This window comes from Varroa jacobsoni, unplaced genomic scaffold (genome assembly GCF_002532875.2).
Source record: "Varroa jacobsoni isolate VJ856 unplaced genomic scaffold, vjacob_1.0 scaffold_803, whole genome shotgun sequence".
In the NCBI taxonomy this organism is placed as follows: Eukaryota; Metazoa; Arthropoda; class Arachnida; order Mesostigmata; family Varroidae; genus Varroa; species Varroa jacobsoni.
The window spans coordinates 150,114-162,593 of NW_019213705.1; the positions used below are offsets into that span (position 1 = coordinate 150,114).

Sequence of the window (12,480 nt, forward strand, 5' to 3'; positions counted from 1 at the left end):
GTCACTACTGGCAGATGATTTTCGAGTCCTCTCGCGAATACATAGGAATTATAACCGAGGGGTGGTAAGGGGAGAGAAAGAGAGTTCGTTGTCAAAACACGTAGCTTTCGGTGTACCAGTATCAAAAAATTGAAGGAAGAGGAAGTGTGCGGGGTCGACAATGAAATAGTTTGAATGAAATAGAATCTGCCGAAACTACATTACGAGCTTTACGCGCACAGGTGGTTTCTAGTGTCTAGCAGTGCTAGAGTGACGAACTACTCTTGCCCTTGCGTTCCCACGCTAGTATGCCGGAGACAGTACGGAAGCAACACGCATACGGTATAGTTTATGACGAATAAATACAGCAAGAATCGACGTTGTCGGTGAAGGCAGAGGGATTCTGATGGAACGAAAGTGTAGATTTTTCATTTTGCAGTGGCACTAGTGCACTGCCGTGAATAAAAATGGATAACACGCGTCAACATTATCATTCTTCTGCATCAATGCATAAAGTTAACATGGTGCATCAGGTTAAAATAGTGTTCCCACAGATAGAGATGAAAACTCTCTTCGATTGGTTTGTAGTCAGAATGCATAGGCTTTCACAGGTAATTTCGTTCCAAAATAAGGCTGTTTTCACTTATTTGGATATCGTCAGATATAATAATGCGAGACGAGAAGAGAGTATAAGCCTGTGGCAGCCTACCGTGCAAACATGATTTAGTGATACGGGTCCCGATTTAGTACATCGACGTGATAGATTCTGTCAGTGACTGATCTATTTCAAGGTACAAATTTTTTCGACTGTAACAATATCTGTCAAAAAAGGTCGCCACTCTCCTAAGATGTCGAACGCCTGGGCCGAAGCGAAACGCACACCTGTAATGAAGGAAGTTGAGCTTATACCGCGGAAATTTTACAAAAATTAATTTAGAAAAATGGCTGAATATAGCCTATCGTTTGGAATTATCGGGCCAAACTTGTTGAAGCCTTACCAAGTAATCGGTATTCGCTTCAATAAGAGAACTTTACAGAACGCCTTAAATAGTCGCAGACTATTTAATTATAAACAGCTGCCTATACGTCGCATTGTTCGAGTTGTTTTAGACGGCTTCGTTCTAAGCTTTAATTCAGTGCGTTTCTAAGCCTATCAAGCAAGACGGGCATTAGAGGCAACGATGTTTTGGAACTGCCTCATGGAGTTTCATCATCTGCTGTAGCGTTAGCTATATCTCCTACATAAGCTGATTCTGCTCGAGGGGCGAAAATTGCATTTGCCATTGCTGTATAAAGGTTCGGCTAGCCCACGACACTCAGCTTTCTAGCAGTCTCGCTCTATTCTGATCTGGTCGTTAGACTTGAACCAAGTTTTCCCATACGTCTTTGTAAACCTGCTGAAATACTCGATCACTCTTGCAGGTCAACGAAGAAGGTAGGATATTTACATTTTCTTGGCTTGTGCTTTCTCGACCAAGATATTACACGACCGACAAACTACGCTGTCGTGCATATTGGCCATATATAGGGCTCTATTGCGAAGGGCGACACCGTGCGCGTGCTTCGTAGCTTACCTAGCTACAGATACATGCTTAGGTCGGTGTAATGTTGAAGTCTCTTGAAACCGATGTGCCTTTTGGACCTGTATCTCTGTTTATAAGTTTAATTAAATTTTGACTCTTAAAATTAATCTTTAACACGGCGATCAAGTTCTAGGCTTCCGACGACAGCATGAAGGTCCAGACCGAAACGATTTCATTCCGAACCTAAATAACTTCACCACTATAGGTCGATGTTCGAATACAAATCTCGGGGTGACATGCCGAGATTTTCATTAGCAAAGGTGCGACTTGAGACGTTTTCTCAATCTATTTTACATAACATATTGCTAAATGAATTGCAATTGCCTATTGATAAACGCTAACGGTAAAGAGAAGTTGCCAGCGCCCACGTCCTGTAGTGTACCTATTGCACTTATGTAGGCACCCTTCGTGCTTTTCGATTTCGTATATTAGACTTATGTTAAGCGGGTTAACGAGACGCAGTGTCAACGTATGCGATCCAATATGTACGATTTTTTCATTTTCTATCGAGCATTCCGCCACACTCGGAAACTAGAGACTCTGTTAATCACGATTGGAGTCACCTTAAGGGTTATACATCTGTTTATGTGTCTGCAGAGAGAAACAGTGCACAGCTGTAAACCATTATAATCCTTATCAGCTCAGTGACAAAAGTAACTTTAGTCTGCCTTTCAAACTAATGGAAAAGGCTTATCTACCTCGAGCATCCACAACTTTTTTCACAAGTGGAAATTGATCCTCTGTCGATTCTGATCGTTGGGGCCCCCGTAAAATCGTAGATGAATGGCCGTTGTCAATGGGCTTGTATCTACGGTATACAGTAAATCGTAGGTTTAGGAAGTGCAGGATTAGAATTTGAAGAACTCACTGTGCGTCAGATTGGATGAGCACGTGGATCAAAAAATGTTGACTAACGCATGATTGCAAATCTATAGGAATTGAAATGGCTTCTGGAGATTTACGTAGCCCAGAACGAACAAGTGGTTAGCGAGCGAAGTCCTGATTAACCATAGGCCACTCCGTGGAACCTTTGCTCTGCCGCCGGATGAAAATTGGGTTAAATTTTAGTTACCATAACAAGAAGAGGTAGTTGAGCTAAAAGCGTTTGATTATTTGAAAATGATAGAGCTTGTCAAGCACGAAGTCAATACGTCCTGCTAAGTAAGCAGAAATAAATTTGTGCACACCCAAATAGGGACCCTTTTTTAAGGTTTCCAATGAATATTTGAAGGATACAGCAAATCTCATATCTACGTGTTTGCTACGATGTGTGAGACCTATGCCAGGATTCTTAGATTCTAACTATAGTGCGCAGTACCCGCTAAATTGACCCCTCTGAAGACATTAATTAAACGCTACAATTGTTCTTCCTTAGAAAAACAATATCTATACGTCGAAAGGTCGTTTGGCAAACGGACAGTGAGACGTACGTAATTAATGTTATTTTCATTATATGAATAACTGTACACCTACTAGTTGAGTGATTATCCAACAATGAGTGGTCGGCAATCAAAAACATATTTCCTACTGTAAATGTTCATCGGTGCAAGCGGCGAACTAACAACAAAGTGGGACCCAGTTTGCTACGAATGAAATCTTCCCTTTTGTCTATTGCAACGCTCTTCTTTCGTGACTATTGTAGTCTATTTTGAATAACATTGTCTTTGTCTCAGGATTTAATTCATTTTACAGCCGGACTGATCTACGCTGCTCTAAACATGTACAGCCGCTTATTGAATCTGCTATCCTGGCCACAGGCCAGCAAAGACTTAGTTAGATTCTTCAGTCGTCTCTGACAATTCCTTTGGGGTTTCTAAGCGTACCAATGGATAACAGGACGAAACGTTATTTGATTTCATTACAAAAAGACACATTGGCTCTCCCTGACCTATTTTTAAACATATATATGTTATAATATTCACAATTCTGTTTCGTATTAAGATCGGCTGTAGAAGCCACTTAGTGGAGACAACAACGACACCTGATAACGTGTTGCTGGGTTAATTTTTCTATTGTGATTTCTATCGTGACCATATTTCTACCGGTGCGCTTAGTCGTTTCACTCAATGGACGACGTAAGATGCCAGCTCCTTACATCAATAGCTTAGTTCTAGCAGTAGGATCAAGTCGTTTACATAACACGGAACTTTTTGATGAATACTAGAGGATTCTGCCCGTCACATACTTGACGCTGTCTTTTCCAATCCATTCTGTTGTAAATTAGTTGACTTCGCCAAAAAGTGCAACGCGATACAAAAACAAAAAACCAGGTAATGCATTCTATTACTTATTAGGAGAATACACCTAATACTATAAGTCACCCTTTACCGTTATGTGACCAATTTACATTTCCTTTTTCCGCTACTACGAAGTTCTCTTACCTATGATAATTTTTAAATTTCCCACGAGCCTAGTTATGGTAATGTCTAACGAGGCTAAAGCTAAGGGGCTATCGACGTGTTCGTTCTCTTCAAGGTCCTATTTTTCCCTTGAAGGTTCAGCTTCAGGCTCTTTACGTGCTCTCTTGATACAACACTGGAACACTCATATGCTTGCATATAGTTTGCGCCTAATGTCCCTGCTGCGACCGAGTTCTCGCTCTAGGAACACAAGACACGTATATTGAAAAAATAAACCATGACGTCACAGCTGCTCTCAGTGTACAGAAGCTGCCTCATGCTCATCTGTTATGTACAGTGTAGAACAGGTTACGAAATGCGGCGTCGCAAATGGTGCTTATTTGGGTGAGTTCTGACGGAATGGCGCAGGCAATGATATTGTTTACAGGAGCCGCGAAAACTATGCAGCAAAGAATCGAACATCGGAAATACACTGTATAATGGGACGCAGAAGGACGATGTCGGTCAAAATTAGTTAAAGCCTAATTTTAGCCACCCTTAAAGGACAGGCTACTGAAAACGCTCTCTCCTAATCGTGACGACGATAGCTAGATCGCTTTCACGGCTGCATGCTAATAAATTTCCTTTCAACGAAGCAAACATTTTTCCTTGTTCAAGTCATAAAAACCTGTCTAAACGACGGTGAGCGTGTCCGACAAGAGCAACTAGGAGAAATCTCGGCTATTGTTGCGTTGAGATTTGCAGAGCCAGGTAACGGCTATAAACAGAAACCTACAGAAATAGGATGACAAAAAAAGGACGCCGTTTTACGATAAACGTTTGCTGTTTACAGAAAGTTTCAGGGACGTCGGCGCTAAGGAGAGCTAGAACAGTGTAGAACCATAACAGAGATGAAAAATGCTGGCACGTTTGTATACTATATATCATTAAAATTTGTTCACGCTTGTTGTTAGTTCATTGTGCACGGCACAAGGAAAACACAACGTTCAACTATGATCACAGATGCATGCTATTAAAACAGTAATTGGCTCTTTATATATGGAGATACGATAAATATTATAATCTATGCGTGTACGCATACACAAAAGGCCACATGGCCGACGTTACTTAATGTAGAGAATAATGTCCCCCCCGCCCCGTAAACAAAAAGATGCATCAAAATAAATATATTGTATAACAAAAACTGGAGAGAATTCGGCGATTGGAAGGATATATATATTTTTTTTTCATATAGTCCCAATAGGGGTAGTCAGTTCAGTAGGACAGCAACGACCAACAACGGCTAAATGACGGGATGGTCAGGGACACATGTGTAGAAGTCCCTGGGGCTCCGTGATGGGTGGACTCGTGAATAAGTGGACCAAATACTTATTGATCGGGTTCAGTAGATGTCATTGGGTGTCTGAAGCTTCGTAATATGTTAACACAGACCTCCTCTAAGGACAACAGCAGATATATCTGGACACAGGTTAGAAGGAACGTGCGGATAGCGTCTGCACTAACCCGTCACCTATTTTAGTATGTGTATTTACAGGGGTGTTGCTTGGCTTACAACGTAGAACAATCCTTCTAAGGGATTTCATTGATCCACTTGTACTCACTTTGTTTCTAGTTCGTAAGGTTAGTACTTTCTACGGTAGTTCTAGTTCACTAGACATAGTTAAGGACTCGAACACGTAGCAGGTAAAAAGTATTTAATTAGTTGCCTAATAATAATATCTAAAGTTGATTAATTAATAAGCCTGCGAACTGTGTAGCCTCACCATAGGTGACAGCTCTGTTAGATCAGTAATTAAACGAAGCCTATTTAGTTTCGTTACTGAGTAACTGACGACCTCCCGGCAGTAAGACGACATGGTATATCGTGGGCTGTCGAAGTTACATGCACCCATGCCTTCCAGTTCCTTTAGCCGTGCGCCTGCAGAATCATAAGGATAACGGCCTTTGTTATTTACAGACCAGATGCTCATACAAAATCTGTTTGCAAGCAAATCTAATGTATTCTGTTATACTAGTGTAATGCTGCAATGTGAAATTTCCAGCTCTGGAGTTATGATGAAAGCTATTATTTCCTTTTCCTATACATACAGTAAAGCATCTCTAATGTCTACGGTATTAAAAGGAAAAAAACAGGAGAACGCAGAATAGCTCAAGCTCTCCATGACTAAATTACTTTGAAGGTTTACGTAAAAATGCAGCCTTTACGATTGAGCCAATCATAATGATGATTATAACAACAATAATAAGTGACGATTATATGTGTACGTACCCTAATAGTTTTGTATGAAGTCATCTAATTGTATTAAGTTGAAAAGTTTAGCAAATAAGCGTTCCTCAGTCTATTCGTCTGTTTACTGATATTCCAGTGCGGGATCGGGTTCGTACGAAAATGGAGCGCGACATCCTTGCCGAAGTGCGGCACCCATTCGTAGTTCGGCTTCATTATGCGTTCCAGACCGAAGGAAAGCTGTACCTCATCCTCGACTTCCTAAAAGGTATCGACCACGTTCAGCTGTTACTGGGGATTATATAAGTCCATATGTCTGAAGCAATGCCTAACGGCAGTATTGGACGTAAAGCTCAAAACATTTATTTATGTAATTTCATATCGATAACGTGTTCCATTGATTGGATCATCATCTCATTTGAACTAAAATACATATCTATGAGCACATTTGTATGCATTTACTCGCCGCTGGTGGCTAGCGGTTTTATTAGAAAAAGACTATTATAAAAACCGCACTCTGTCTATGTAAGCATAAGTCTTACTTTACCGTAAGCTTTTAACAGCCCAGCTGTTATTTGGTGACCCAACACCTTGTCGCGACATCTTGTGCTGTCCTGTTCACTGTTGGCGAGCCAATAGCTGACTGAGCAGACCTTTATTAGCTATTTAGTCCCTTGCACTTTTGTGTCGATAAGCGTCATGCGGTGCCTTGATGAGATTACACTCTCAGACTGTCGTTTCATCCGACCGGACCAGGACGTGCCAGAATATCTACAGAACGAAGTTGTTTTTAAAATAAAGTTAGACAAGTGCTTTTGCAAATCAGCTCTTTCTGCACAGACAATCCGGAACTAGGCTCTATCTAAAATATGGGCACCATTGAGCGGAACATGCATATGCTAATAAATCACTATCGGAATGAAATATAGATCAAATCAATTAATAATGAAAATTTATGAATATATATCGGAGTAACGCGTGTTTAAAGTACGCTATTGGTATTCGCAGAGCTGACAAGAGTCGATATTTATTATTTATATGAACATAGTGGTCTACGCTGTCATTGGCATATTTGTTTCTCTGATCGAAGATCAACATTTATAATTGATATTGTTGTTCTTGTCTGGGTGTTATTTTAGGGGGTGATCTCTTTACCCGTCTGAGCAAAGAGGTCATGTTTACGGAACAGGATGTGAAGTTCTACCTGGCCGAGTTGGCTCTAGCCTTGCACCATCTACACTCCCTAGGAATCATCTACAGAGATCTCAAACCAGAAAAGTAAGTTGTAAATAAAACGCGGCGACGCAAAACGCAAGCGCTCCGCAACAACGACGAAGTGCAGACTTGAAAAGAGCAGTCCCGAAAGTCAAGAAAGACGTAACCGTGCGGAACATATGCCATACGAACATATTATTTACTTTAGTTACTTAAGCAGTTATTCCGCGTCGAGAATCATTCGCCTGTACCTTGAAACCTTTTTTTATATAAATCGAGCCTTCAAAGAAACGGCAAAATCAAGTCGTACTTCAGTGAATATGTTAGTTAAAAAGATGATATCGTCTAGGTAAACTTCAGATTCGATTCATAAGTTTTCGCTTTCAAAGCTCTCTTTAAATGGTGATGCCTCTCTGGATGATAACCCCAATCGAACATCGCATCCCTAGCATGAAGCTCATGGTCCACTGGGTGTAAGATTATGCATCAGTCCGACTTTTTGAGTAATCGATTCAATATGTATTGTATACCCATACGTATAGAAGTTTGAGCCCAGATAGAAATAGATAATTTATGGCGTTGCACCACATCAGGAAGTTGCGTGTTCATTAATAATGAACTACTCCGTTAAGCTCAATAGCCAAGTATTTCCCACCCATTCGCTCACCGTCCTATGAAATGCAGTAACGTGACTCAGTATGGCATTCATGAAGCCTATAACAAACACAAAAGTTTTTAAGCATTACACAGTTTTTAAAGGGCCAAGTAGTAATATCATCTTTTCTTTACTTGTTATATTTCACGCATGTGCATGTTTACACGTTTGGCAAGCGTGACGAGGTTGACTCTGTTTTTAAGTCTCACAACGGAGTAATAACGTTTGTGGCAATGCTTGTTTTTTCGCTATTATTTCTTCTAACCGATCTCAAGGGAACAGTGTCTTTGTTCTAAATTCATGTTTTGCTCTAGATTGTTACAAAACCTTTCAACGTGTACAAAGCCGGTGTACCGATCCTAAGAAGGTACGAAGTTAGCTACTTTGTCGGTTTCGAACACGAATTCTAAATTAGCTTTTTGCAGCCACTATAAACTAAAGTTATACTAGGCTTCATTGACAGTTACAGTCAAATATTCGCCTGCCAGGGACGTGTATGTCATTGACTTGCTCCTATTTCTTAGTTGATATCATCAAAAGCATGAGAACACAAAGGTATCCATTTTTCAAACACGCCTTCACAGAAAAGCCAACTGTGAACATACCCATCACGGCTCGGTTATCGTACTAGCAATTTAAAGGCACAAATCACCAAAGGTACATTCTAGGCACCGTTTGTTCATTCCTCACCTTTCCATTATTTTGCTTTTTACGTATGTCACCAACGTATAGTGCCAGCCAGTACTGGTCCCTTCCAATATTGCCATTTGTTCGTAATAGTGGTCGTACAGAAAAACGAATAGGTGCACTGAAGTCTTCATTTTCGAGCGAAGTGGGTCTACAGGAGCAGTAGCTACAGATGAAACAAACTTTCACAAATCGCTGTAAAAGCCATGAGCCTGCCTCAGGTCATGGGTTCGAGGATCTGAGGGACTCTCGCGATGATGAACACACTCCGAGACAGTGGGGAAGGCGGGATGGCGGCTTGGCGGCTTAGGTACGGTTCTACCATGACGTCATCTAGCACAGCTAATTGACTGACTAGAAAAGGATTAAGCTCTCTCGTATCCTGCGAAATACCGGAGGATGATGTAAAAAATAGGAGCACTAGGGGGTGCTGGCTCTTGTGCCCCATATGTGCTAGATAGGCATAGCCATTTTATGGTAGCTGCAGCAGGGATACTCCGAAATTAGTAAGGACCACACGTCATCACTTTTGCTTCTACTGGACCCGAGGTTACTCTGCCCAACAAACGACAGAAGCGAAAAATAAAGCTCCCCATCACGAGGATAAAACAGACATAAAAAATGAATCATAAGCCGCGTATGACACTATACGATCCTAAGGTATTCCGTAAAAATGTAACGCGCTTTTGCATATTTTATATGCATTTTGGTGAAAGCACCAAGTTATATTTATATCTAATTATCTTTAATATCATGGCGTTTCCAAGTCATATTCAGTTTTATTTGGTCCCTTACACGACACTAGTCTCGGCGCAAAATACTTTTAATTGTTACCAAAAAAAAAAAGACCTTTTATTAGTAACACGCTTGTGTTATCATCTTAATAATTACATTGTCAAAGCACGCTTGTAACATGACTGGAGCTTGAGGGGTTGCGTTAACGAAATTATGTACATTTTAGGTAGTGACTATGACAGTGAACGATAGCCTTACATGAAAGATGAAGGATAACGTAATCTATGAGAAGACAATTTTCGTCCAGCAGAACTGCCCCCTGCCACTTTTGACCCTTCTATAAGAAGCTATCGAACCAGTAGGTAATTTTCCAAGTTCTCTCTATCCCAACACGTTTCTAACAGCTAAGACCATGAGACAACCCCTATGAACCCAGTTGTGATCGGGTAAACGAGAGAACACGAGCACGATAACTAGCGAAGGCAAAACCAATGATGATGGTAGTGACAGTGTTTAAAAACGTGGTCATGTACCACAAAGCTTTGTGATGAAGATACCTAATCCATTACTGGTTTCTTCTTTCCGAAAATACCGAACAGGCAGCAGTAGGGTCCGCTGACACCAGTATTCTGTACCATGAGGACCGGTCTGGTGTAAAGTACGCGTTGCCTAAGTGTCGAGACGTGCAAATCTTAGATTGAGTTACAATGTTTTTTAGCGTTGTTTGTGGTATGTTCCTCAGTTATCCTCTGTTAAGCTTCAAAAACATTTACTGCCGCCTATTTGCAGTAGGTCGATGGCTCAATGGCATCTAGCAAGTAGCGAAAAGGCGACTCACCTTCTTCAGGCTAAAACATACGCCTCGAATTGTCCTGGGGAAATGGGGGTGGCCACCGCGTTTAGATGGGGAAAGGCCGCTCGTAAGGATTGTTTTCAGCGGATCGTTGAAGCAAATCTGCGCAAGCGAAAAGGCCTGTGACAATGCTACTCAAGCACGTTGCCTACAGGGACCTGGCGACAGACAGCAATAAAAACCCAACGGTTCTGTAGACTAAGTTAGATGAAAACTAAACGGATCTCATTCTGTCGTCAAAAGCGACCTCCTATGCACTATGTACATGGCAGGGCAATGTAGCGTTCAGCTCTTTAGGTGAAAAATTGTTAATAAAGTTTTTGTGTTTTAAGCCCTCAACATTCGGTGTGCTGCGGCTATTGTTATGAACAAGGAATAACCGTTAAATTAATTCTAATCCTCGTAACCAAACAAGGTCGTGCAAGCTATTGTGATCAATAAGGTAACATTTGAACTTATCTTTATTTAATCACGTACGTACTGTAGTATATGTCGATGGTAGACGTTGAATCAGAGGGCAAATGTTCTAGTGGAGCACTTTCGCGACCCTAGCGTCTTCTAAAATCGCCTAGATTATATATCTAAATATCCGAATCTTTAAGGCGAGGCCGTGTGCAGATGCTACTGTTATTTCACATCTGGGCGCGGTCAGCGTTTACTTGGTCCCATTATCCTAGGACGTTAAGTGGTCTGCTGAACATCATCTTTTTATCCTTCGTCACGTAATGATATTCAAAAACAAGCGTCTATCATGACAAGCTATAGTTTTATAAAAGAATGCAATCTTGAAATCCGCGCGGATACCTAGGTGGCCGACGGCTTGGACGGAGTTGCATCTTGTCTTTGCTCTCCATAGAGATAGTTTCTATGCAAAGTTTTGAGCCACAGAGTCAATTACTGGAAAAAAAAACAGCCGTTTCCTTAGCGAACCTTCAAGAACACTTTTTAATCATGACGGCGTCAGCTACCATGTTAATAAATTCATACGTTCACCTATGCTGCTTTGTGAAAAAGCTAGCGCCACCAACCGTGCGGAAGCTGTCCTAGCAAATATTTATTCTAAGGTAAACTAAGCACGTAAGGCGGTTGGACGTGACAAAAAAGTTGCTGCCGTTATTACGCAGATGAGACCAATGCGTTAAAAAGCACACAAAACAATATTTGTGGTATAATAGCAAGCAACAATTGCGGTATAGTAAAACATAGCACAAATCTAGGTCTTGACCACTGGGAAAATTCAGCTTTGGTTCAGTTCCCCATATAACTATTTACACAGTTTTTATCAACAAATTATTTCAGCATCCTCCTAGATGCCGACGGGCACATTAGCCTAACAGACTTCGGCTTGTCCAAAGAGGCGTTACACGACGAGAAAGCCTATTCCTTCTGTGGTACGGTCGAATACATGGCGCCAGAGGTCATCAACAGAAAGGGGCATACGACAGCTGCCGACTGGTGGTCTTATGGGGTGCTTATGTATGAAATGCTTACCGGTGAGTAGCTTTTGTGATAATTTTTCAACTACTTCGAATAATTCCCTTTTTGTTTTTGACCATATGCATGTGTAAATTTCATATGAATAATAATAAGCACTTGTAAATATCTATCTTCATATAAATTAAATAACGTGCTCTTTGTTCGAAAGTTAACTTGCTGGCCAAGCGTATGTATACCATTTCTGTTTTGCTTGAAGCTAGTATTTATTGTCGCATCCACAGGGAGCCTACCTTTCCAAGCGCAAACTCGCAAGGAAACCATGTACCAAATATTAAAGGCGAAGCTCAGCATGCCACAGTTCATCTCGCAGGAGGCCCAGCTGCTACTCCGAGCGCTCTTCAAGCGAAACCCCGATAATAGATTGGGTAACTAACTACATTTGAAATTCTCGAACTCCTCTATCGTACGTTGTTCTTTTCAAACGTCGTCGTAACTAATACGTTTGTGTGCAATGAATTTGTAGTTACGGCAAAATCGAGCCATCCGATTAACTAGTCACAATTGTTGATAGTGTGTGCCTTTGACTTGTTGATATATGTGATGTTAATAATAAAGGACACAACATCCCATAATACTATATAAAAACTATATAAATATTGTGAAGGACTGCATCATTGATTTTAGAGTAACGCTATATATTGACCAGCGTTTTTACACCCTAAGCTCGTACGAACTAGCAGGTATTTATT

The 12,480-nt window shown here is 41.0% G+C and overlaps 1 protein-coding gene and 1 long non-coding RNA gene across 12 annotated transcripts in view; one reads left to right on the forward strand and one right to left on the reverse strand.

The window, feature by feature from the left end:
• S6kII (Ribosomal protein S6 kinase II) overlaps window positions 1-12,480 on the forward strand; it is a 156,448-nt gene that overhangs the window by 137,205 nt on the left and 6,763 nt on the right. For all 11 annotated transcript variants that reach the window (XM_022839481.2, XM_022839490.2, XM_086969876.1 and 8 more), the window contains 4 exons: window positions 6,289-6,417; window positions 7,289-7,427; window positions 11,594-11,787; window positions 12,013-12,156. In XM_022839481.2, coding sequence (XP_022695216.1) covers window positions 6,289-6,417; window positions 7,289-7,427; window positions 11,594-11,787; window positions 12,013-12,156 — 606 coding nt within the window. The remainder of the gene's footprint in view (window positions 1-6,288; window positions 6,418-7,288; window positions 7,428-11,593; window positions 11,788-12,012; window positions 12,157-12,480) is intronic.
• On the reverse strand, window positions 6,321-10,364 carry LOC111263954 (uncharacterized). Its single transcript, XR_002682543.1, has 3 exons — window positions 10,280-10,364; window positions 6,697-6,920; window positions 6,321-6,410 (listed from the first exon to the last, which is right to left on the reverse strand). It is a non-coding gene; the product is annotated as an uncharacterized LOC111263954 (long non-coding RNA).